Consider the following 27070-nt stretch of genomic DNA (forward strand, 5'->3'; position numbering starts at 1 on the left):
TGCATTTAGCTCCATGTCTCGGTAAATTCTGAGCTCTCCAATCTGAGTCTCAGGAAAGCCTGATGCTAACAATGAAGACCTATCTCTGATCTTTATTCCCCCTTGCCCATGTCGGTCTCCCTGGACCAGCACAGCCCAGATGCTGGGGAAGGGAAAGGGACTTGCTGTAGACTTTCAACTATGCTGTATGAACTATATTCAATGAAGCTGTTACTTTACTAAGTGTGATGCAAAGTGCTAGCTGTGGCAAAAGATTTTTAGAAATGAGCGTAAGGCAGGCTGGTTTTGGTCTGAGTGACGAGCATCCCTGCAGACTATGCTGAATGACACCATGAACAACCTCACTCCCTTTGGTTCAAGATATCAGTTCTGGCTCTCTTTGCTACATCTTATGACCTCCTTGGGAGAGGATTCTTCCCAACCTGTTGAGAAAGAGCCTCAGAATGCCTTCCTTGGTCAGTAACAGAACATGTCATAACTGGCTTGTGCACAGAGACTCTATGGGGACCTCCTGAATCGCTACCTGGGACACGGTAGCACAGAATCCAGGGGGAGAGATGGTCACCCAGATCCTGGAGGACCCACCTGCAAGCCTTTCAAGTCTGTTAGACCCCTGTGGAAGTAAAAGCAAGAAAGGAGGCCCCAAGGATGCTGGCTACAGGACAGAAGCCTCGGAGAAGTTGTAGTTTCAACTGGCTATGTTTCAATGCCCTTTTCCCTTCCTCCAGGCTTTAAAGGTAAACTTAAGGCACCAAGAGGTGAGTTAAGAGAACTGCTGCCCCCACCCTCAGCATCACATAGACAGGGTCAGGAGAGACTTTCCCCAAGTCTGGAGCCCAGGAGCGAGGTCTGTGGTTCTCCCCTTAGGAACTCAGAAGGCAGCACGACTCCCTTGTTGAGAATCACCACCGCCAAGCGAGTTAGGAGGAGGAGGTCACCAGGAATGGCACCGATGGGCAGGAGGAGCAGGCTGTCTGGACCAGGCCTGGATCTGGGTTCTCCCAGGTGGCCGGGGGTCAGGCTGTCTATAGACAGGAGAGCAGCTGGTGCAGCGGGGTGGGAGGCCTGGCCTGGGAATCTCAGCTGGTCCGCGTGGCAGTGTTTACAAGCGGTTCAGGCAGGCAGCTGAGAAAAGACAAAGCTGGGTGGGTGGAGGGAGTGAGAACAAGGCTGGGAAAGACTTTTTCTCTGTCCTCAGGGATGGAGAGGCCCTGAGCAGGGCCCGGTTCTGCACACCCTCCAGCGGCTGCCTGAGCATCTCCGTGTTCATTCCATCAAGCTTGCTCGCCCTGCTCTCCCCTAGATAACTTCTCACGGTTTATTTCTCCACCACCACTCTTCCGGGAAGTCTTCCTGCCCTGCAGGTGTGGGTGGGGCCTGTGCTCGCTGTGTGGCTCTTCCAGGGCCCACCTGTCCCTGTAGAGCCACCCAACTCCCCCTGGCAGAGGCTCAGCTTCCTTGCCACCTGCTTGGCCTGGACCAGAGGCCTCAGCGAGGACCCAGGGGCCACGTGCCACGCTGCCACATCATCGGAACCTGGCCTGGGCCGGCACTCAACACTGGTTGAAGGAATGAGGAGCCCTGCAGATCCAATAAAGGAGCTCAAGCTTTCCCAATGCAAAAACCCAGACTCCATCAAAGGGTTTTTTGGTTCTAAAAATGTGTTTATAATTGACTAAAATCTCTAGAATACATGAGCTTGCTTAATTGAATAATTCAATTCAGGAGGCACATACACTACTGGAAAAAAGGTTCTTCAAATTCATCTAATTTGCTGTTATCAGAAGCAGTTCACCACACAATGATCTCATGTGTGCCTTTAAATTAGCTTGGCAAATAATCAAAATAGCTTTCCCTTTTCTTGATGTACAAGTCAAACGGAAATCCACCAACAAAAGAAACCACGTGGAGTGAACCTCTACAAATAATGCCCAGGGTTCAGCTGGAGTGAGGCTCCACCTGGTGCCATGGTCAGGAGGGCAGGACTCCAGCCCCCCTTGAAGGTGCAAGGCTGCAACCCCTGAGCCAGTGGCCCCAGGAGATGGGTGTTCAGAGCAGGCTGTAAAGTAATCAGACTTCCCACAGAGCTAGACTCTGCTTCCCCTAAACAGCCCTCTGAACGTGCAGGCAGCTCAAAGAGCAGGTGGCCACCTGAGACGCTTCCATTACCCCTCACCACCCTCATCCCCATCCTCTGAGCATCCTACAGGCAGGCGAAGACCTTCTGAAATGGAACGTGTCATCTGCCTGCTACAGAAGGCACGTGCCATCACCATGAGGTTGGACCTGAAATCGCCGCTTGTCTGAACGCAGCCTGAGGTCATGAAGCCTCACTGCAACCACCCGCGATCTACAGTCTCTGCCAAGACTCTGGCTGGGTAGGGTCACACTTATGAGCATGTACCCACTAAGAATTTCCGTTGTGCATAAGCCTCATTTCTTCCCTCCATCTCTCTCCCTGATTCCAGAAGGCAGGCCTCTGACGCACTCAGCTTTGTTATTCTAAACCATTCATCAAAGTGGCACTGGGGAGCTTTGCTTTTCTTCCCAGTAGGAGCAGTTCTGGAAGTGGGCCCACAGCAGGAGGCATGGGCTCCCTCCCAGCTCCACATCCCAGGAGGGCAGAGAGTGCTTCCCCAGTCACACCTCCCCGGGCGCTGACCACCCCCAGTCTCCCCAGCCAGCTAGCAGACGGAGAGGTGCTGGCAACATGAGGGTGACAAGCTTCTGTAGCCGAGTGGCCTTCCTTTTGTTGGCAGGGATGCAGGCTGCAGTGAGAGACACTTCGCAACACAGAACTGAGCAGGTGTGCTCCCCTCAGCATGAGAAATAACAGAGCAGCGCTCACCAGGTTTGGGGCCTCATTAAGCGCCAAGCAGCAGTTCCTTTTCTTTCTTTCTTTCTTTTTTTTTTTTTTTTGTGGAGGGGGTCTTTTAACTCTTGCCAGGAAATATTACTAGGAGTGTTCTTACCTCTAACAGGTTTTTTAGGACAGATCATGGGAACCAACATTGATGTAAATCCTGTTACCATGAGGCTAATTTAGCCCCTGGTAAATTAAATGAAACACATGCCTTAGCTCAGTAACTGCCTTTACTAGTTAAAATCTTTGGGGATACAAATGCAGCTCTGGGCTTTTGGTTTTGTTTTTCCTTATTTTTTCAAAAGTCAAAGCTATGGCTTTTCCAGTAGTCATGTATGGATGTGAGAGTTGGACTATAAAGAAGGCTGAGTGCCAAAGAACTGATGTTTTCAAACGGTGGTGCTGGAGAAGACTCTTGAGAGTCCCTTGGACTGCAAGGAGATCAAATCAGTCAATCCGAAAGAAAATCAACCCTAAAGATTCATTGGAAGGCCTGATGCTGAAGCTCCAATACTTTGGCCACCTGCTGCAAAGAGCCAACTCATTGGAAAAGACCCTGACTCTGGGAAAGATTGAGGGCAGGAGGAGAAGGGAGCGATAGACGTTGAGATGGTTAGATGACATCACTGACTCAATGGACATTAATTTGAGCAAACTCCAGGAGATAGTGAAGGAGAGGGAAGCCTGGTGTGCTGCAGTCCATGGGGTCTCAAAGAGTCAGACACGACTTAGCGACTGAACAACAGTAAATTTTTTCAAATTGGGCATTTGCACTGTTGCTGCTGCTGCTGCTAACGGAGGAGGCAATGGCAACCCACTCCAGTACATTTGCACTGCAAAAAGAGCCAAATGCAAGTTTCCTGGTAGAAAACCATGGGACAAGAGGACTGGAGGATGCTCTTCTGCCCCGGGATCTGTGTCCTCTGTCCTCCTGGCTGTGTACCTACCATCTCACACGAAGGCCCACAGCATGAAGGTGGCCCACAGCATGAAGGTGGCCCACAGCAGGGACAACACTTCTAATTCTGGAAGTTCTGGAAGGGCTGCTGGCCTATTCACTGAGAAGAAGGTAAATGGACCTGAGCAGAGAGGAGGAGGAGGCAGAAAGTGCACAAGGGACCATGCAAAAGCACAGCGTGAACTCACCTGGGACTCACGCTTGCGCTGGGCTCCTACACAGAGAAAGGAGGCCCCAGGTGGGCTCTCGTACCGCTACAGGGAGGGGGAGTGACTGCCCCATCACTACAAACAGCCCCAGAGAGAGGCTTGGCAGAGCGCGGACCCCTGGCCCAGCATCACAGGTGCGCCTTCTGTCACTTCCCTGTCACTGTGCCAGGACATGGGATCACGAGTGAGGGTGGGGTCCAGGGATACTAAGGCAGAGCCTCTGCCCTCCACCCAGTCTCAGGCTGGTGGAGGGAATAGGAGCTAACAGTCACTGGGCTCACACTAGGTCCCAGGTGCCATTATCAGCTTCCTTAATACCTGTGAGGTGGGTGCCATCATCATTGGCTTTTAAGGAAAACAAGGCACAGAAAAGTTAGCGAGCTGGCTGAAGGTCACACAGCCAGACGGGGGTACTACAGGCTGTGATGCTGAGCTGACCGAGTCCCAGCTCTTCGCGCCTAGGCCACCTGCATCCCAACAGGTCAGCGGCTGACATCTGAAGGACAGGGATGGCCACAGCCTGGAGCAGGCCCTAGAGGCCTGGTTCCGACAGCAGAGCTTTAGGAAGGAGTTCTGGGAAGGGCCAGCAGGGACCTCAGACAGACTCGCTCACCTCTCTGGAGGGTGCACGGCCAGTGCTGCCTTCAAGGTCAGAAGGTCCTTCCTCTTCTGACCTCACCACCTTTCTCCTTGCTTTCTCCACCTCAGCCCGATGGCCTCCGGGTGGGGCCTTGATCCCACCTAACCTGCTCCCACCTCGGGGCCAGTGGACGTACCGTATCACCTGCTCCCTAGAAGTCCTCACGGCTCGCTCCTCGCCTCACTCGGGTGTCTTTTCAGAGGGCGTCTCTGGGCATCACGAATGAAACAACCTCCCTTGCCCGCCTGGCTCCCTCTGGATCCCTGTCCTCTGCTTTATTTCTCTTTACAGCCCACGCGGGATAATTTGTGTCTGATTCCTATCTGTGCATTCTCCAATAACCCCCAAATATTTAAGCACCATAAAAATGAGAAGGACTTTTACAATTGCTTACTTTTGCCCCAGGGTATGGAACAGGGCCTAACAGATACACTCACTAAATAACAAGAGAATGAATGAAGGGCTGTGAGCACTGAGAAAGGCTGCAGCGAGATGATGTCCTTCCACGAGGCAGCATTGCGTCCTCCTAAAAACCTCTCTGGACCCAGGAAGCATCCTGATAGCACAGTTCTGAGTCTTTAACGGGCCAAAGAAGTCCTGCACTGCACCTTTTGGGGAAAAACTCGAAACACTCCACTGTGAGAACCCTGCCTCCTGCAAAGGCAGATCTATTTACTTGTATTTGGAAAACCCCAAAGCCTTTACATGGGAACTACCCAAGGTCAATACCAGCTGGTGGTGTGGTGACTGATGACACGATACAGCCCAGACCCAACTGCACCAGCCTGAATACTCAAGGCCTGGGGGCTCACAAATATCAGGGCCCCTTGCTCAGAGCCAGGGATCTGGCTATGGGCTGCTTGTCACCCACCCACAACCCCGCACCAAGCCAGGTCGTGCTGGCCTCACCACGGAGCAGATTCTAGACAATGAGCCGTGGCCTCTGTGTCAACGGCAGGCCTGGGAGTCATGTTTCCTTCATCAAGGACATGAAACAGCACAGCTGCACAAGTCAGTCAGCATAGGGATCACTGAAAGCTTTAAGAACAAACAAAACACACATCTCACAGGCTAAAAGCAAAGAAGCTGCAGACTGAGATGCAGACCACTCTGGGGAGAGGCCAGGACAACAGGTCCTTTTAATAGAACAGCTGTCAGCTAACATCTATGGCTGGACGGGGTGGCGGGAATACCCAGGCTCTGCATTGAATTCCTGCTCCCAGGGGGACCTGGCCTCCCACAGCCCAAGGCAGCCTGGCCATGTGGCCTGATGATGAGACTCCTGTCAGGGGTGCGGAGCCTCAAGTTTTCCAGGATGCCAGTTCCAATACAACACTTGCTGACAGAAACATCAAATCCATTAATTAAACTTCTGCCAGCAGCCAGCTCCCTCCCTGATTTATCCGTGTCATCAATCTTGTTCAGCGAGGAGCAGGCTGTTGGATTAGCCGGAGAAGAAACCAATTGTCTGATTATGCAGTATTTGTTAAGACTGGACACAGGCCCTTCGATAAATATTAAACCCTGACTCGGCAGAGAAGAACCAGAGTGGGGCAAAGCCAGCCCGCACCTGCCCATGCCCACAGCTGCCAGAATAAATGTCCGGAAGACGTTGGAGAAAGAGGCAAACATGCTTCCACTTGTTCTCCTCCTGGGGCTTCCCAGGAGGCACTAGTGGTAAAGAATCAGCCTGCTAATGCAGGAGACATGAGATGCAAGTTCGATCCCTGGGTCAGAAAGATCCCCTGGAGGAGGGCATGGCAACCCACTCCAGTATTCTTGCCTGGAGAATCTCATGGACAGAGGAGCCTGGTGGGTTACAATCCATATGGCTGCACAGAGTTGGACATGACTGAAGCGACTTAGCACACCTGCAACCATGTTCTCCTGGAGAAAGGCAGACTTCACACTTTATGTGACCAGTTTAGGATGTTTGCTTGTGTTTGGGGTCGGGAAGGTACTTTTCTTGTTCTGCCTCTGTGCCTGCTATTCCTTTTCAATGTCCCTGAATTTCTTTTTTCTTGCCAGGACCAAGATCTCATTGTATTTAAGACCCAGGTCAAGCCTTCAATAGAAACATTTTTTTCAAATGCAAGTAGGAGGGAGGCCATTTCCTTATTTGGCTCTGTGGAGGAAGACTGGGATATTATCAACCCTTAGGCTGCCTTGGATGGCTTTTTCAAACTTTTAAAGGATGGTAGTTATCCATGTGGAGATGTGGATATTTTAAAAGTGCTCTGAGTCCCTAAATCCCATTGTCCCAGGAGAAGCAGGGAAGGAGCCTGGGAAGTCGATGAGTCAAGTGCTCTCCATGGAGGTGAAGACAGGAGACCCCGGTTTTGTGATCTGCTGGGTTAACACCATTTCGTGAGACTGGCACCCACATGCAGAGAACCTGCTTTTCTTTTTCTCCCAGGATCACCAGTCTCAAGTCTCAATCTTGGTCTCTTTTCTCTGGCTTTGGATTTCCCCTTCTTGTCTTTTATTCACATACAAGGGTTACTGCCTATCTGTTCTCAAGGATCCATAAACCACAGTTTGGAATTTCATGCTTTATAGGTTACAGGCTTGTGTTAATAGCTACATTTTAATAGGCGTTTCCTTAAGCATGTGCTTTACCCCGAAGAATGAAGTTCATTCTGACAGGGACAGAATGAAGGGACAAAATAGGTGATTTAATAGTTTATCTCACTAGGGGATTTTAAGTAGAAAAATATGGGAAATTCCTGTAAGTTAATGATTACTCGAGAAAGCAGGCTTGCTTCAACACAAAACCGTGCAACAGAAGCACGGGATGTGCCCTCAACGATAAAACAGTGGTGGCCTGACCCGCATCCTGCCCCAGTGAGTTTGGTAAGTTGATGGCCTCCAAAATGGGCTCTGGGCACACAAGAACAATCATTTAAGGGAAGGTGACTTTTCAAACTGAAAAACCCTCAGGGCACTGAGACCTGAACATATTTTTCCAAAGTGCTCAGATAGCCCCAGCCAGCAATGCCGAAGAAGCTGGGGCTGAACGGTGCCACGAAGACCTGTAATACCTTGCAGAACTAACACAAAGATGTTCTCTTCATCACAGGGACTGGAATGCAAAAGTAGGAAGCCAAGAGATACCTCGAGTAACAGGCAAATTTGGCCTTGGAGTACAAAATAAAGCAGGGAAAAGGCCAACAGAGGTTTTCCAAGAGAACGAACTGGTCACAGCAAACACCCTCTTTCAACAACATAAGAGATGGCTCTACACATGGACATCACCAGATGGTCAATATCAAAATCAGACTGATTATAGTCTTTGCACCCAAAGATGGAGAAGCTCTATACAGTTAGCAAAAACCAGACCAGGAGCTGACTGTGGCTTAGATCATGAACTCCCTACGGCAAAATTAAGACTTAAACTGAAGAAAGTAGGGAAAACTATTAGGTCATTTAGGTATGACCTAAATCAAATCCATCACAATTATATAGTGGAGGTGACGAATAGAGTCAAAGAATTAGATCTGACAGAGTGCCTGAAGAACTATGGATGGAGGTTCGTAACACACAGAAGGCGGTGATCAAGACCATCCCCCAAGAAAAAGAAATGCAAAAAAGGCAAAATAGTTGTCTGAGGAGGCCTTACAAATAGCTGAAAAAAGAGAAGCTAAAGGCAAAGTAGAAAAGGAAAGATATATTCATCTGAATGCCGAGTTTCAAAGAATAGCATGGAGAGATTTTAAAAAAAACTGTGGAAAATTCTTAAAGAGATGGGAATACCAGACCATATTACCTGCCTCTTGAGAAAACTGTATGCAGGTCAAGAAGCAACAGTTAGAACTGGACATGGAACGACAGAATGGTTCCAAATTGGGAAAGGAGTACGTCAAGGCTGTATATTGTCACCCTGCTTATTTAACTTCTATGCAGAGTACATCATGCAAAATGCTGGGCTAGATGAAACTCAAGCTGGAATCAAGATTGCCAGGAGAAATATCAATAACCTCAGATATGCAGATGACACCATCCTCATGTAGACAGTGAAGAGGACCTAAAGAGCCTCTTGATTAAGGTGAAGGAAAAGAGTGAAAAAGTTGGCTTAAAACTCAACATTCAAAAAAATTAAGATCATGGCATCTGGTCCCATCACTTCATGGGAAATAGATGGGGAAACAATGGAAACAGTGAAAGACTTTATTTTCTTGGGCTCCAAAATCAGTGCAGACGGTGACTGAAGCCATGAAATTAAAAGACACTTGCTCCTTTGAAGAAAAGCTCTGACAAACCTAGACAGTGTATTAAAAAGCAGAAACATTACTTTGCTGACAAAGGTTCATCTAGTCAAAGCTATGGTTTTTCCAGTAGTCATGTGTGGATGTGGATCACAATAAACTGTGGAAAATTCTGAAAGAGATGGGCATACCAGACCACCTGACCTGCCTCTTGAGAAATCTGTATGCAGGTCAGGAAGCAACAGTTAGAACTGGACATGGAACAACAGACTGGTTCCAAATAGGGAAAGGAGTACGGCAAGGCTGTATATTGTTACCCTGCTTATTTAACTTCTATGCAGAGTACATCATGAGAAACGCTGGACTGGAAGAAACACAAGCTGGAATCAAGATTGCTGGGAGAAATATCAATCACCTCAGATATGCAGATGACATCACCCTTATGGCAGAAAGTGAAGAGGAACTAGAAAGCCTCTTGATGAAAGTGAAAGAGGAGAGTGAAAAGGTTGGCTTAAAGCTAAACATTCAGAAAATGAAGATCATGGCATCCGGTCCCATCACTTCATGGGAAATAGATGGGGAAACAGTAGAAACAGTGTCAGACTTTATTTTTTGGGGCTCCAGAATCACTGCAGATGGTGACTGCAGCCATGAAATTAAAAGACACTTACTCCTTGGGAGAAAAGTTATGACCAACCTAGATAGTATATTCAAGAGCAGAGACATTACTTTGCCGACTAAGGTCCGCCTAGTCAAGGCTATGGTTTTTCCTGTGGTCATGTATGGATGTGAGAGTTGGACTGTGAAGAAGGCTGAGCGCCAAAGAATTGATGCGTTTAAACTGTGGTATTGGAGAAGACTCTTGAGGGTCTCTTGGACTGCAAGGAGATCCAACCAGTCCATTCTGAAGGAGATCAACCCTGGGATTTCTTTGGAAGGAATGACGATAAAGCTGAAGCTCCAGTACTTTGGACACCTCATGCAAAGAGTTGACTCATTGGAAAAGACTCTGATGCTGGGAGGGATTGGGGGCAGGAGGAGAAGGGGACGACAGAGGATGAGATGGCTGAATGGCATCACGGACTCGATGGACGTGAGTCTGAGTGAACTCCGGGAGATGGTGATGGACAGGGAGGCCTGGCGTGCTGCGATTCATGGGGTCGCAAAGAGTCGGACGCGACTGAACTGAACTGAACTGAACTGATGTGCGGATGTTAGAGTTGGACCATAAAGAAGACTGAGTGCTAAAGAACTGATGCTTTCAAACTGTGGTGTTGGAGAAGACTCTTGAGAGTCCCTTGGACAGCAAAGAAATCAAACCAGTCAATCCTAAAGGAAATCAACTCTGAATGTTCATTGAAAGGCCTGACACTGAAGCTCCAATACTTTGGCCACCTGATGCAAAGAATCAACTCATTGGAAAAGACCCTGTTGCTGGGAAGGATTGAGAGCGGAAAGAGAAGGAGGTGACAGAGGATGAGATGGTCGGATTGCATCATCAACTCAATGAACATGAGTTTAGCCAAACCCTGGAGATAGTGAAGGACAGGGAGGCCTGGTGTGCTGTAGTCCATGGGGTCGCAGAGTCGGACACAACTGAGCAACTGCACAACCACAACATGGCAGTCCTGGCCTGACCATTAGGGAGGGAACAAGCCAATCCCCCGCGCTCTCTGGGGAAGGAACTGACGATGAAATGTGACGTCCACTCAAGAAAGACAAAGAAGGTCTTCTCCCCATCACCACTTTTCCTGTGATTATAAAACTGCGGCCCACTAAGTTCTCAGGGCGTGGCATTTCTTGGCCTCCCGCTTGTAAGCCTCACAAGCATCTTATTCTAATAAATCACTTCTTATCTGCCATTCTGCTCTTGTGGAATTCTTCTCTGCACTGAGACATAGAGGACTGTTGTACTGGAGCTCTTTGGATCCCCCCTGAAATGACACCAAATGGTTTCAATTCCAGGTCTCACGGTGGGTGAGCTGGCAGGTTTATTGGGGCAACATGCTGCAGGGCAGCCACTTTTTGTACCTGCGCTGGGAAGTCCTACGTCTCAGTGTCACCTAATGTGACTTAATAATCCCCATGTGGATTCACCCTCTGACCTTGGCCTCCCGCTTGTAAGCCTCACAAGCATCTTATTCTAATAAATCACTTCTTATCTGCCATTCTGCTCTTGTGGAATTCTTCTCTGCACTGAGACATAGAGGACTGTTGTACTGGAGCTCTTTGGATCCCCCCTGAAATGACACCAAATGGTTTCAATTCCAGGTCTCACGGTGGGTGAGCTGGCAGGTTTATTGGGGCAACATGCTGCAGGGCAGCCACTTTTTGTACCTGCGCTGGGAAGTCCTACGTCTCAGTGTCACCTAATGTGACTTAATAATCCCCATGTGGATTCACCCTCTGACTTTGGGAAAACCCTGGGATTTGGGGAAAGTGGAGATGGTGTGGAAGTTCTGCCTGGACACAAAATGACAAAACCACCTTGGCAAGCCCAGCAGTTGCTGGCTCTGCAGGCTTTCATGTCCCATGGCTGAAGGCAGCCTGCCCATTTCTGGTCCTGCCAGAGAAGAAAAAGGCACACAAGAATAGAGAGGCACCACAGAGCAGGGCTCAGGAAGGGCCTGTTTCCTTCTAGAAGCCATCAAACACCATCGTGTGGAGCTGACTAATTACAAGTAGAAGGGGCCTAAAAGATGATCTAAACCAACTTTTCTTCTTTCTTACTTTTTTAAACAGATGAGTGAACTAAGGTCAGAGAAATTTCCTGTGTGCACTTAGTAATGGCCACGCAGGGGTGAGAATCCAAAAACTCCAGTGTCTATTTCAGGACCATTCCTGTGAAAGCATTCTGCTTGCCCCAATTTTTAAATACTAAGAATTATTATTTCAACATTAGAAACACTGAGTCCTTCCCACACAGATTCTCAACCCATTGCGACTCTCCAGTGATGGACAGGAATTAAGCAGGTGGGCCATGCCGTAGAGATGGCATAGGACACTGAGGCTGTGGAAGGCTCCGCAGGGGCACATGGGACTTCCCTGGTTTGGACAGCTATCTAAGGAATGGAGAAGGGTCTCTGCATCCTGACATTTGAGATGGGGGACGGGGGTCCAATCCCAGAAGTTACATTTTATGGAATGGAGAGTGAACCTACAGAGCACACCAACCAGAGTAGATGAGCCAGGCTGAACCGATCAATACTTAAACTTTAGGCAAAGTCCCCAAAGCACTATGATTATGGGGAGGGATGCCTAGGTGTCTTGTTTAGTTGCTAAGTCGTGTCTGACTCTTTTGTGACCCCATGGACTGTAACCCGCCAGGCTCCTCTGTCCCATGGGATTTCCCAGACAAGAATACTGGAGTGGGTAGCCATGCCCTTCTCCAGAGGATCTTCCCGATCCAGGGATCAAACTTATGTCTTCAGCATTGGCAGGTGGATTCTTTACCGCTGAGCCCCTGGGGAAGCCCAGGGGATGCCATGAGGTTGCCGCTAATCCCTGCAGGCAATAAAGGCCACTACCTCTAAACAATTTCTCTTGCCAACAAGGACTCAGGCCACAGGGCTGATTCAGTGGCCAATTCTAGGCTATCAGGAACATGTCCAAAGGCACACGTGTGTAACCTTTCAGGGGATTCCATCGTGTCCCACTAAGGGCAGAGACTCAATCAACACCTGCCAGGTGAATGGACGCGCACTTGTGTGGATTCCCCCAACGCAGGGGTATTTTACATCTAAACGCAGAGGGATGGTCAGTCTTGGGCACAAGCCCCAGGAAAGTCCAAGGCAGCTGTAGAGCTGGAAGAAGCAAAACTGCCTCAGAGGGGTGCTGCGTTAGCTCACCCACCACCCAGCTACCCCTCCGGCCCCAACAGACCTTCCTCAGCTCATCCTTCTCCCGCGTGTGGGTGTCCTCCAGGACCTTGCGCTCCGAGTGGGCCCTCTGCAGCTCGGTCCGCAGGCTCTCCACCTCCTCCTGCAGCTGCGGGCCCCTGTCCTCATCCTGGCTCTGCTGGTAGCAGGCCACCTCCTTCTTCAGCTTCTCCACCTCCATGGCGTGTGCAGAGGTGATTGCTGACAGCTGCTCCGACAGCGTCTTGACCTCTTTGTTCTGCGAGAGCATCAGCAAACGGGAAGAGGGGAGAAAGAGGTGGACGCCAAGGTTAGTGGGGCAGCAAAAAAAGAAAAAAAACAAGAAAGCACTTAAAAAAGGAACTTCCAAGGTGGAATTGAATCTCGCAACCACTGAATGCTTGAGTGCTTTCTTGGCATCTCCCTAACAAAACTGTATTGTGAACCCAGGAGAAATATGGGAAAAGACAAAGCACCAGGCCTGACATTCGAGGAGTGTTTAGGAACAGGGACAGTGCTGGAAGCTGGCTGAGAGTGGTTAGCCTTCTATATCCATTGGGAAGATCTTATACCTGGTTTTTAAGTTTCAGGAACAATGTACTTGGCTTCTTGGATCTGCAGCCTTTGCGTTTCAGGCTTCCCTGCTCTGTCAACGCTGAGACCTCCTGCCCTCAGACTCACTGGCACAAAGAGCTGCAACCTAATCACTGGCTCTGAGACAAAGGACCTCTTGAGTATCCCCTCTTCCAAGGAGGCCCTCCGCGGGGCTGGTGGAGCCCTCCCACCACCTGTCCGCTGGTCCTGTAAGAGTCTGACTCCAGAAACAGATGCCCTGGCCAAACCCGTTCCTGTCGACGAGGTACCCAATCACATACCCACTCAAGCAACAGGCAAGTGAGAAGTAGTCCCGGGTGCCTGGTGGAGGTACAGAGGGGGACAGGGAGGGAGACTGTAGGTGAGCTCACACATAGGAAGCCCTGAGGACCCAGGGCCGTGTCAAGTGCAAGCGCAAACGTGGGCAGAAAGGTGCTGCAGTTGAGCGTATCAGCTGAAGGCGGTCAGAGGGAACGTGGAGGGGAAAGATGCAGAGTTCTCCCGATAATCAAACAGGCAGCAAACAGTCATCATCATTCTCCATGGCTATTCTCTGCAGGAGCTCTGAGTGAAACAGAGCTCTTGGCATCAGGAACCAATGACTCATTCACATCAGCTATGAAGCGTCGTGGGGAGCAGTGAGGGGCAGCAGCAGAACAGGTGTTGGACCCAGTACAACCCTGCGGATACCTGGGACCTCAAGGCTGAGACCCGCATTTGGTGTCCAGGCAGCACAATCCCAGCACTGATCTATCACAGAGAGATCCTCCCACCATCTGAGGAAACATCCCAGTTACAACCCAACACACCCCCACGTCTGGGCTGGCAGTGAGCCTTGCTCTAAGTCATCACCAATGAGAAATCCAATTAGGCGGCATCTGTCTAAACAACCCAAAGCTGGTCTGAATTGCCCACCCAGATCTGGGTCTCCCCGGAGGCTGAAGGGTCTCTGCACAAGGGGAGTGGGGTACAGGACAGGGATGCTAGTTGGACTAGCTGCCTCGACACTGCTCTGTTCTGGGCAGGAAGTGAGGTTCCTCCTGGTGGCATGACCTGGGTCAGATCCCAGGGAGAGTGGGGATGAGGACCAGGCTGGGGGGCAGCAGGGAGGCGCTCATGATGGAGCAGGTGTGGGGTGTAGAGAGAGGCATACAATGTGGTGTGACACCCTGCTGCGGGCAGCAATGACAACCTAGGACCCACATGCAAAGATGACATGTCTAGGAGGCCAGTTTCTTTGTTTTCACTGACACGCAGGCTGACGTGAGGCTCAGGGAAGTCGAGGAGTTAAGATGCTGGAGCTGGGCAGACCTGTGCTCAGGCTCCAGCTCTGTCCTGATCACTGCACCTCCGTGTGCCCAGCTTCCTCAGTGTGAAAGAGGGACCACAGTTACTCCATCCTCAGAGGGTTTCACCAAGGTTCAGGGAGACTGAGGACCTCCCCGGGGCCTCAGCCTGCATGTCAGTGAAAACAAAGAAACTGGCCTCCTAGACATGTGACTTGCCCCTACAATTTTTCAGATGTACAAGAATCATAAATATTAACTACTTTAATTTAACCAAATGCATATGAAGTATACTGAATCAAATTGATTGAAAAGACTACTGACTGAATCCATACATTTGCGTCATATTTTTCCACTAAAATGTAGTTTAATATAGCCTTATAAAGGTCTAAGGAACTTGACCCTCATAAAAAAAAAAAAAAAAAAAACTGTAAGCTCAACTGGCCATCTCACTGTACATATGCTTGAATAAAGACAAACTGGTAAGAGTCAAGTTCATAGGTTATACCATTTTGGGCTGAAAAAGTGTCACACCACAGGCCTACACCACGGACACTGCATGAAACCGTCCCAGGAGCTATCATTGCACTTACTACTGAAGGATACTATGAAGGCTATCGCTTATTACATCACAGGTTCTGAACACCCTCAGAAAACTGTCTCAGCACCAGGGACAGCACCAACCCTTCCAAATGCTTTCCCTGGCTCTCAAGTTATCCTATTTCCTTTTTCCTGTTTGCTTGGGAACTTGGTGCCAAGCTCATGTCTTGTCTCTTTAGCTGTGTGTGCAACACCTTCGACCTGACTTTTGGGCCCTAACCTCACCCTGGTTTAGGCTCACAGTTTCCTCCTTTGCTGTCTTCTTGGCAGTGGGGACACTGGGGACACTTTTTAAAAAGCTCCTCCTGGTGATTCTACAGTGCAGCCTGGAGTTGAGAACTACTTTATGGGATCAGTGAATTTTTGAGTTAGAAGTTACAGATCTTGGAGAAGGCAATGGCACCCCACTCCAGTACTCTTGCCTGGGAAATCCCATGGACGGAGGAGCCCGGTAGGCTGCAGTCCATGGGGTCACTAAGAGTTGGACACGACTCAGCAGCTTCACTTTCACTTTTCACTTTCATGCATTGGAGAAGGAAATGGCAACCTACTCCAGTACTCTTGCCTGGAGAATCCCAGGGATGGGGGAGCCTGGTGGGCTGCCGTCTATGGGGTCACACAGAGTTGGAGAAGACTTAGCAGCAGCAACAGCCTCCGAGGAACTCAAGGCCCAGTTAGAGATTTGGCCATAATCCCTAGCTGTCAGCTCTGACAGAAAGTATAACTGAGACAGAACTCAGGCTTCCATCCAGCTGGGCCTCAGTCCATGATCTCAGGCCACTCTGCCGAACACTTGGGGATGTTTTCACCTATGTCATTCCTGGCACACGTGTCTCCAATCCTGGCTAAGAATCTGTGTGTGTTGGGGAGCAGCCTCCTGAGTTGTCTCCAGCCGTTACACAGAAAACAGAAACCCATTTGCTTACAAAAGGTGAGCCCCGCCTTCTAAGAGGCTGCAGTATAATGAGACTCTAACGTCCTGGTGCCACAGGCTGTTTATGACTCCTCTCAAGACAGAGAGCCTCACATTTTTTTTGACGCCAGGTCACACACTCCACTGCAAAACACTGGCTGGTCCAAGGATGACCCTATCTACAAGAATGAACTCAAAAAAAAGCTAAGAGTCTTTCTTGGACTGAGGAATTCTCACATGTCTGAAGAATCTCCTAATATGCAGATATCCCCACATGTGGTTGGAGGTGGCAGAACATTCTCTGGAACCAAATTGCCAAGTTTCAATCTTAACCATGCCACTTCCTAGCTTTGTGACCTTGTAGGCTACTTGGCCTCTCTGTGCCTCAGATTAAAATGGGAATAATGTTAAATCTTACAGGGTGTGGTGAGGATTAAATGACTTTACAGGTGAGGAGAGTGCCTGGCACACAGTTGAGCAACAGGGGGAGGGACATAAGAAAACAAGACCTAACTACCCCTCCCTGCCTTCTCTCCTCACCCTCTGCACACAGGGCACCCTGCCCAAGGAGAGTAACACTGACCACTGCTCATAGATGTTTGCCAAGTAGGAAGCTTAAGGCAAAAAGCTCTTTTTAAAAACAGGTCCTTTAAATATGACGTTCCAGTACGTGGAGTGTAAAATACTAGATTTATTTTTAACATCTCGAGTCAACTTCAGAAATCAGCAATGACAACACAGGGACCAACAGCTGGAAGAGGCAGCTAGTACACGGGGCTCTGGGCACGGCACAATGGTGCTCGCAAAGCCTGCTCCTTCCTCGGACCACACTGTTTGCTCAGAAAGTTAATGGGGGCAATTTGACTATGCGAATGTCTTTCCCGGCCAGTCGTCAATAGCCATAAAGTAATAAGAATGATGGCAACAAGAGCAATAATACAGGTCTGCCTTGCACCTGTGTTTTCCACATGGCTGAGCCCAGAAAGCCATTTTTCCTGTTTACTCCTGATGCTCTGAGCAGTTGCGTCTTCCTCCCTGACCTGATCTATCACTGTGGGCCAACCCTGTGCGAGCTTTCTGTCTCACTTCTCTGCCAGGGAGCCGAGCCAAATGAGACACCCATGGGACTCACACAGAGACAAACACCCAGGGTGACAATTCCTTCTCCAGAAGGTTGGTCTTTTTTTGCAAGAACAGAGAGGCAGTAACATTTGACTGCTTTGGGGGCTCCTGTTTAGGGCAGCTGGTTTAGGTGTAAAATGGCTCATTTATTTTCTTGCCCTACTGGGATCATGAGAAGCTTTAAAAAGTGCCTAGTGTAGCTTAGGTACAATAAGACCAGTGACCACCAAGGCAATGCCAACTCTCTCTTTCTCCACCCCTTGCATCAGGCATGTTCACCCCCTTCCTTGCCTCCATCCTCACCTTTTCTTTCTCAGAAGGCACCAGAAACCCTCTAGGCATTGCAGGAGCCTGGTACTGAGGTCACTAGTACCCTACAAGCCCAAGGTACCAATGAGCCTGCTTTCAACTCTAGAAACCCATTTTAGCCATGACACAGGAAAGGACTGACTCTCTAGTGACATTTGGGGTTAAGAAACCAACATCACCCTCGTTATGGCTGTGGGACCAGGCAGACCTGGGCTGGAGTGCTGGTTCTGCTGCTGCTGCTAAGTCGCTTCAGTCGTGTCCGACTCTGTGCGACCCCACAGACGGCAGCCTACCAGACTCCCTCATCCCTGGGATTCTCCAGGCAAGAACACTGGAGTGGGTTGCCATTTCCTTCTCCAATGCATGAAAGTGAGAAGTGAAAGTGAAGTCACTTAGTCGTGTCCGATTCGTTGCGACCCCATGGACTGCAGCCTACCAGGCTCCTCTGCCCATGGGATTTCCCAGGCAAGAGTACTGGAGTGGGCTGCCATCGCCTTCTCCAGGAGTGCTGGTTCTAGCACTTCTTAGTTCTGTGACCTTGGCCAGTATTTGATGCTCCAGATCCACAGTTCGCTTACCCATAGAATGGCCTCGTGAAGCTGCATGGGAATCAACTGAGAGCTCCCCTGGGGAAGCCATGGGTCTCTCTCAAATGTGCCCATGGAGTCTCGCCCCGGCCCCAACCCCCGGGTGAGAGTGGAGACACTGACCTGGTCGTCGATCTTCCGCTGCAGCTGGACGATCTTGTTCTCCATGCCCACGTTGAGGCGTTTCAGGTGCTCTGCCGAGCGCGCTTCGATCCTGAGGGCCTTCAGCGCCTGCTTGGCCTTGAGCCTCCGGAAGCCGCACTGGATGACAATGGCCGCGCCCCGCAGCCGCTGGAAGCGCCTGCGAGCCATCCAGCCCCGCACGTGCTTCTGGATGACGGTGGCCTTGTGCTCCCTGAGGACCTAGCGGGGGACAAGCACACACCTGGTGGGTCTGCGCTGCACAGTGAGAGCAAGGGGCTCGCGCACAGCTCCGGAGAGGCGAGAGCCAAGGTCGGCGAGCTACAGCTGCCCTATGACTTGAGGCTTTGGTGGCCATCTGTCTTATGAACAAGTTGCAACTAAGTCTGGTGGCAGCTGTCAAACTCTCATTTCTTTTTTTTTTTAACTCACTAGGAAACCACAGTCTAAAAAAACCCTCAAAGTCAGAAGGGCTTAAAGATTATCCAGCTGATAGCCCCTCATTCAACAGATGCGGACCCACTCCTGGTGACAGTAAGCTGGAGGCGAAGTGAGACGGTTGTGTGGGACTGTCGAGCGGGTTAATGGTTTACAGTTAGCTTGGCTTGTAATTCGGTTTTTCTTTTTTCCTATACAGTTAAAAAACCACTCAGAAAATTAAAGCATCATCAATGTCCTCACTGTAATGCCCTACAAAATAAACGTCTGTGGAATGAACAAAAGTGTTAGTCACTCTGTTGTGCCTGACTCTTTGTGACCCCATGGACTGTAGCATGCCAGGCTCCTCTGTCCATGAGGTTCTCCAGGCAAGAATACTAGAGTGGGTTGCCATTCCCTTCTCCAGGGGATCTTCCTGACCCAGGGATCGAACCCAGGTCTCCTGCATCACAGGCAGACTCCTTACCATTTGAGCCATCTTGCCCTTGGACTGGGACTGTACCATGACTGCCTGGTCCTCAGGCCTGCAGACTCGGGCAGAGTCACTCCCCTGGGATTCTCGAGTCTCCAGTGTGTACACGGTACACCGAGAACTGCTCAGCCTGCATACCTACATGTGTCAGTTCCTCATAATAAACCTTATGCGCACAGACACACGCATCTCCTATGTCTTCTGTCTCTCCAGTGAACCCTGAGTCACTGTGCCTCATGAGACTTTGGTCAGGATTCGGTGGGAGCAGAGCTGCGAAATTCCATAGAAAAAAGTGAGAAGTGCCCAACAAGTGCTGAGGTTGGTGCCAAGCCATCTGCTGCTGCTCAGGGCCGAGTCTGCAGCCTGAGACCCTGGGGGCAGCTACGCACCTGGTGGTAGATTCTCCGCACAAACATGCCCCGAGCGAAGGCCTGGATGACGACGGCGGCCCTGCGGGCCCTCTGGTAGGCCCGGCGGGCCCTCTGCATGCGGTACTGCTTCTGGAGCACCACGGCCGCCCGGGTCCTCCGCAGATGCTTGGCCAGTCTGGGGAGGGAGAGAGAGGTGGGCCCTTCGTGAACACAAACCCCTTCCCCGTCAGTCCTGCCTGGTCACCTGCTGGCTAGGCCAACTTGTGTCCCCATTACTGACAGTAGCAAGGCCTTGAGACACAGCTCAGAACAGAACTGGCTTCCTCCACCTCGTCTAAAAACTCTTGCCACGTATTTACAACTCAGTCTAAGTCTGATCAACTCTGATCCTCATCCGTCTACTCCCCGACGCACAAGCCTCTCCTATAACCTGGGCAGCCCTCAAGGACATCACATGCTCACATGGGTCTGTCCCTGGACCTCACCAGGTTCGGAGGGGTCAGGGGCTGGGTATTAGCATCCTTGTACCCCTACACCTAGTATAGGGCCTGGCACGGCAGCACATAGGAAGAATCTGCTGAATGAACACCACCTTCTCAGGCCTGTGGCAATCTCTCTTTACTTTCTCACCTCCCAGCGTTTCTGCCGGGGATGCACTGAACATGGGCATCTACTTCCCTCTGTTCCATTTCTACATTCCCCATCTCACCCCTCAAGGCAGACATAAAGTCAGTCCAACACTTTTTACCCCCTGCAAGGGCTCTGTTTGGTGTCAGACTCATAGCAAGTGCTCAACGAGAGACTAAGAATATTAAAAGCTAGAAAGGACCTTGGACATAATCTAGCGCAACTCTGGAGTGGGAAGTAACTCACTCAGCCCTGCTCTACTTGCTTAAGTGAGTCTGATTCCTAGTGCAGCTCTCCCTGAACACTCTCTCTAGAATACAAACTCCCTGCAGGGAGAACGTGGGCCATCCCCCTACCCAGGACAGAGTCCTGTACAGCAGGGTGCTCAGTGATGCCCTAACTGTGGATGACAACTTAGTGTGGATACCACTGACAACTTTCTCATTTCTGTAGCTTTTGTTCTAGAGACCACCTCTCAACTGTTCACAGGTAATTAATAGCATTCATCATCTCTGGTTCTGCTTGGATAAACAGCTTATAACAAGGACATGAAGGGGAGCCAGAGCAATCTTCTAACTTTACAGTACAGTGGGTGCCTGCTCTGGGCTTGTTTCCATATTCAAGCAGAGAGGCCTGAGCAGTCACTTAGGAAATTTAGGCTTCCAAATGCAAGGCGTCCTAGAGATTATCGTCACTTCCTCAAGAAAACCGGGATCTGCAGAGGTCACTGATGTTGAACCAGGGCTGGGTCCAAAATCTGATGACGCACGTAAAGGCTGGGGGAGTGGGTCTCATGGCGAGGGCTGGGGGTGTCCTCCATGCCCATCTCCCTGGTGACACTCATACTGATTCAGCGCTTCATCAACCCAACGACATCACTAGGAGGGGATGTTTTCAGCAAAGTAGCCTCTTTCGTGTGGTGCTGGGCTGGGGGAGGGCAGCCCACTGGCATGAAGCTTTGCCCCAAGGGAGCTGCTTGTGGTCAGACAAGTCTCCCTCTCCCCTTCCCCACGTTGGCTGAGTGCAACAGCTCACAGAAGGGTCCTCCCCAGGCCTTTTCATTCAGCCCTACTAACCAAACTTCTAAGGGATTCTGAAATCAGTGGCTTAAGTCATGAAGCTGAGTGTACGTTAACTGTGAGAGAAAGGCTGAATTCATCTCTCTTTCAGGAAGAGGATTGTTTTACTTAAGCGTTTAAGCAAAGGGCAAACGGAGGTTTGGCTGGAAAACCAGCCCGTCCTAGGCTAGCACTGGTGGGTGGGGACAGACTCGGGGAGACAGGAGACCTGGGAACTAGACCTACTGGCTCAGGTGAGAAGGGGAGGAGAGACAGGCCCGGCGGCTGGGGGAAAGCTGGATATAGACAGGGCCCAGGAGGGCGGCGCTCTACCCACAGGGGCTGATTGAGGCCAGCTCAGAGCCAGGCCCCGCCCCCGCCCCACCCCGCTGCAGGGATCCACGAGCTTGGGCATGCGGCTCACCTGCGGGCCAGGTGTCCTCGGCAGTGCCTCTGCAGGGTTAAAGCGGCTCCCTTCAACCTGCGGTACTTCTGCTTCTGCAGCCAGCCCCGAACAGTTTTCTGGATCATGATGGTGGCCGCCCGGAACTTGTCAGCCCGAAGCTTCTCCAGGTAGGCCACCTGGCCGGCCCGGAAGAAGATCTTGGTGCGGCCGAACTGGAACTTGTCAGGATCCTTGGCGAGGCAGGGAGGGGAGCTGGTTCATCACCCGTGAGCGGCAAAGGAACGTGCCCCGTCGCCCCAGTTGCTCCCCCACATGATTCCCCTGCAGGGTCTCACGCGCCCCTGGCTCCTTAAACAACCACCGAGTCAGCATGTAACCGACACCGACCGGTCCCTACTGCTGTTCAGACACCAAGCGCAGCGGTGAGAAGCAGGCCTGCCCACCAGCAGCTGCCATCACGGCGAGGGCATCTGGGCGAGTGGACAAGGACACAGCACATTTCAGGCAGTGCTGAGGGTTATGAGGACAGCAAAGCTTTATAAGATTTGTGCACCGTGACATTTACACACCGTGACATTGACTAATCAGTCAGACTGACCCAGTGATGATGTGATTTAGGTTGTGGGGGCTCCTGAGTCACTTTGGGCAGTTTATATCAGCTGTTTATGCCTCAGTTTCCTCATCTGTGCAATGGGGGTCATGTTTGTATCTTTCTCTTAAGGCAGCATGAAGATGAGATGGAGTGCGTGAGAAAGAAAAATGTCTGACTTGTACTAAGAGGGCTGGATGATGGGACGCAGATGCTGAAATAGGCTAAAGGAGAAGGGCATCTCAATGGAGGGGCTGTTCAAGCAAAGACCTGAATGGAGTGAAAGCAGGCAGGCGTGGGAAATTACATACACATTGTGAATAACCCCCAAATACATTCTATTTGGTGTCTAACTATGCTTTGAGGTTTCTTCACAGATGGTAACTGTCTTTAATGACATGTACTTAGGTTAAAATTAAGGGCCCTTCCCGTGCTTGACCTAGTGGACAAGGGAAGATGACCCGGCACTGTGTGTGTGTGTCCGTGTGTATGCGTGTGCGTGTGTATGCCTGTCTGCCCACAATAACTAAGTGCTCTTTGTAAACACACGTCATCTAATTTTGCTCACTGAGCATGAAGACCATTATAAGGAGGAGATAATGAGCCAAGGGGTAAGGAAAATACACACACAAATATATATTTCATATCGACCAGTGGCTCTGAAACCATGCTGAGTTGACACTCGTCATGGCCAAGGCCTGTACAGCTAACAGGAACCAGGTTCCATGCACAGGAAAGCCAGGCGGCCTGCGCCAGGGTTGAGCTGGGGACACAGCGGCCAGCCGGGCCGTTGCTGATGGTCCCTTCTACGGCTGGGCTGCTGGTGAGGCACGGAGGAGCGAGCTGCAGGCCTGGTTCTCCTTCCTGCCTCTGCTCCAGGCCTCAGTTCATGCCGGGAGGAACCAAGGCTGGGCGGGGGAGCTTTGAGATGCCTGAGGCCTGGTCTTCATCACCACCCGGCTGGGGAGACTCCTCAGTGAGGAGGGGTTGGCGACTCAGCCCTCACAGTTGGGGGACAAGCCTGGCTACTAGGTCTTCAGCAGAGTCATGGCCTGGGCGGGGGTGCTTGTTGTATCCCTGGGGCCACAGTGCACTGGCTCCAGTTCCTATTCTGGAATAAACCACCAGGGAAATGGCAGGCTGGTCTGCAGGCCACCATTTGAATAGATGAGGATTTCTCTGAAGGCCCCAGTGGTGTACCTGTCACCACTGGCCTGATGGTGGCACTCCCCCTTGCCCAGACATCTGCTTTCTCTGACCCCTAGAACTGACCATACTCTTCACATACTGATTAGAGGTCATCTCCTGAGAACCCTTCTCTGGTAATCAGAGACTGAGGGGGTAGAAAGGAATCTTAGTAACCCATCCCAAGCCACTCTCTTATTGCACAGATGCCGAGAATGTTGAGGTGACTTGCCAAAGGTCTCACTGAAAACATCAAGGAATAGAACCCAAGCCCCAGGACTCCTCGGCCAGAGGTCTCTTTATTGCGTCATGCCCGTTGGTAGGACCAACTCCCTTCACATTCCTCTCACATGTAGCTCCTCACGCCCCCTGGGTTCCCAGCAGAAGCTTGTTAATCCACTCCTCCACTGTCGGGATGCAGGGTCAGGTTTCCCTGATGGCCAGTGGCATGTGTAACTACACTAGACGACCGTCAGTCCTGGAGGGCAGGGGCCCCCTAGTCGGCTCCTTTGTAACTCTCACTGACCACTCGAGGGTAGTACATAGGAAGAATTCAAGAATTCAATACCCATTTGTGGAGTTAAAGAAAAAACACCTTCAAGCTAATGGTGGAGGAATTCCTACACGCCTCGCAGGAGGAGACCACCACTCCTGAGCAACCTCTCGATGCAGCCCCTGTGCCCGGCTGCCCCGGACGAACAGCCTGCTGCCAGGCCTACACGCCCCTTCATCACGGCTTCTCTGCTAATCACTCTGCTCTAGTGTCACTTAGCACTTTCCTGGAAAGTGCAGGGAGCTGGCCTGTGCCCTTCGAGTATAATAGGTGACTTTGCCAAGTCTCAAACGCTTCAAGTCTCAGGTCACTGAGCAAGAGTACTAGCAGCACTAGTGACCAGAAGGGTGCCCCCGCATCCCCCAAAAGGGAAAAGACAAAGAAGGTTTCCAAGGAAGTCCTGAAGCACTGAGCCCCATTACATGTCTGAAAAGAGAAAGGGTGTTAGACGTTCAGCCCTGTCTGACTCCTTGTGACCCCACGGACTGTAGTCCGTCAGGCCCCTTCCTCCATCCCTGGGATTCTTCAGGCAAGAAAACTGGAGTGGGTGACCGTTCCCTTCTCCAGGTGATCTCCCCGACCCAGGGATCAAACCCAGGTTTGCTGCATTACAGCCGGACGCTCTACCGTCTGAGCCACCGGGGAAACCTACTCCTGTCTAGGAATGGCAATTACACACTGTGACACTGATTAATCAATCAGACTGATTCAGTGGTGATGTGATTTAGGTTGTGGGGGTTCCTGAGTCACTTTGGGCCATTTGTATCAGCTGTTTATGCCTCAGTTTCCTCATCTGTGCAATGGGGGTCATGTTTGTGTCTTTCTCTTAAGGCAGCGTGAAGATGAGATGGCGTGCGTGAAACAGAAAAATGTCTGACTTGTACTAAGGCTCAGGGACTGTGAGCCACCGGTGGAAGGTTTCATAGGGACAAGCTCATCTGTCACCCATGCAGCCACCTGCACAAACAAGCTCCTGTGATGTCCAGTGGCTGTGCTGGGAACACAATGATAGTGAGACCCTTGCCATTCAATTGTCCACAGTCTGGTGAAATGACAAACAAGCGCTTAACTACAATACAAGAGGAGGAATGCAATAATGGAAGACAGAAGCGGAGAAGTGTTGGCCAGTGACTAACTCCATCTAGGGGGGCCAGGAACGGGCTTCATGGCCCAGAAAGCATTTTAGAGCTCAGTTCAGAAGGAAAGAATGTGGCCAGACACGACAAAGGGGGAAAGCACTTCAGGCAAAGGAAACAGCACTTATTCACATACTTTAGGGGATTCACTGGTTCGCTCACACATTCCACAAATGCCTGGTGAGTGACACCTGTGTGTCAGGCTCAGGGCTCATAACTTAGGGGGAGTGTCAACGCAAAAGCCATCCTCTGCAAGAGAGGAAAAGACATCTCAAGCGCAGGACAACACATGAGGGGCTCAAGGACTGCTGGACTGAGGAAGGCAGGAGGGCGGGGTCAGTGTGCAAGCTGGGTGATGTTGAACCAGAGGCCCGAGCACATCAAGGAGCGGGTCCGCACAGCAGCCCCTGGTTCTGCCGGCTGGAGGGGAGTGGGGTGGGGGACGCTGAGTCAGCCGGTCTGACCTGGGGCCCCTCCAGATCACCTTCTGCGTGGGGAGCAATGGTTCCACTGGAAGCATGGAGAAACCAGGGAAGGGAGAGGAAGAGTGGAACTATGGCCCCAGGGAAAGCAGGAGCTAGACTGAGGGCCGAGCGGGCTGCCGCGAGCCTTGACCACACAAACAGGCCAGCTCCCGGTGCACACAAAGGGGGAAGACTCCTGACGCTCCCTCTCGCCCAGGGTCCACCTGACCCGGAACACAGTTTTCTCACCGTGTAGAAAGAGATGTTGAAATGGAGACACTGGCAGACGTTCCACAGCACAAACCTCAATTAACCAGAGTCCAGTGGACCAAAGGCAACCTTCAGTTAAGAAGACTGCCACCCTCGTATTCTCTACAGAATGTTTAGCCCAGCATTCTGTACTGTCTATAGCTACAGTCTTGAGCTGCTAAGACAACATTGTGCTCAGACGGTGACTGTGTCACTTTTACAAAATAACTTATGATTTTAAACTTGGTCATCCGGCAATGAACTATACTCCAAATGAACAGATTTTCCTAACAAAATGATACTTAAAAATATTTTAAAGTTGATGCAATTCTCTTCCCTCTGAAAGGAAGATTCTCGATGTAATCTAACCCTTTATTGAGACCATTAAGTACCATACTCTGCTGTAATCGCTGAATGCTCTAGAACCAAGAAACACGCAAGGATCTGCCCCTCATCAAAGACCCCCAAGAGCTCAGCTGTCATTCTACAGCCCCAAGCATCAGCTGCAGAGTTCAGGTTGTTTCAGATAAAATGAAATCCACTGTCTTATTTAAAGCAAGCATCTGAGGTTGGCCCTGAGGCCAGCTCTGCGATGGGGAAGACACAGGAGGTGTGGTATTTCCCCCTTGGCTGGCTTTCAGGCCATCCCTGCTTGGGCTCCAGAACAGAGCCCCGGCAGGTTCACCGGTGCCAGCAGGCAGGCTGAGCGGTGGAGCCCCAAGCTTTGGGGAAGACAGGGATCCAGGCCAGCAGCTTGGGGCCTTATCATGACCCCTAAAGCACTGTATAAACAATTTCATTTTATATGGGAGCTGTGACGTGGGAAAGGCTGGGAATGTCTCCAGGCAGGTGAAAAAGGGGCTTTTCCTTTACAGTCCCTGATGCAGGAAAATGGATGAACATCTCAGATGACAAGAGGGGTGAGGACCACTAAGGCAGTTAACACCCCACCCCAAATCCCAGGCACTGTGGCTGAGCCTTCCCTGGAGCCGGGGTCGGGGATCTGCCCAGCTCACCTTGATGAGGCTCTCCAGCACAGACCTGCAGATGGCCTTTTTGTCTGCATTGGCGAGGTCTTTCTTCTTGACCAGCACCCGATACCGGTTGAAGAAGTCATGGTAGGACCACCTGGAGAGAAAACCGGTGCGTCAGGGACACGTCCTGCCTCTCGGCCATACAAGGGCCCTGGATGATCTCAGACAGGGCCCCAGGGGGTCAACATGTCCAGCACAAAGCCC

At 50.8% G+C, this 27070-nt stretch overlaps 1 protein-coding gene across 1 annotated transcript in view; it reads right to left on the reverse strand.

Annotated features, from left to right (window-relative positions):
- The window catches only part of MYO5B (myosin VB), a 200145-nt gene that overhangs the window by 45654 nt on the left and 127421 nt on the right, over window positions 1–27070 (reverse strand). The window contains 5 exon segments of the mRNA XM_052660247.1: window positions 12758–12991; window positions 18267–18506; window positions 19584–19740; window positions 21675–21886; window positions 26849–26960. Coding sequence (XP_052516207.1) covers window positions 12758–12991; window positions 18267–18506; window positions 19584–19740; window positions 21675–21886; window positions 26849–26960 — 955 coding nt within the window.

The sequence above is a fragment of the Budorcas taxicolor genome, chromosome 22 (assembly GCF_023091745.1).
Source record: "Budorcas taxicolor isolate Tak-1 chromosome 22, Takin1.1, whole genome shotgun sequence".
Taxonomy (NCBI): domain Eukaryota; kingdom Metazoa; phylum Chordata; class Mammalia; order Artiodactyla; family Bovidae; genus Budorcas; species Budorcas taxicolor.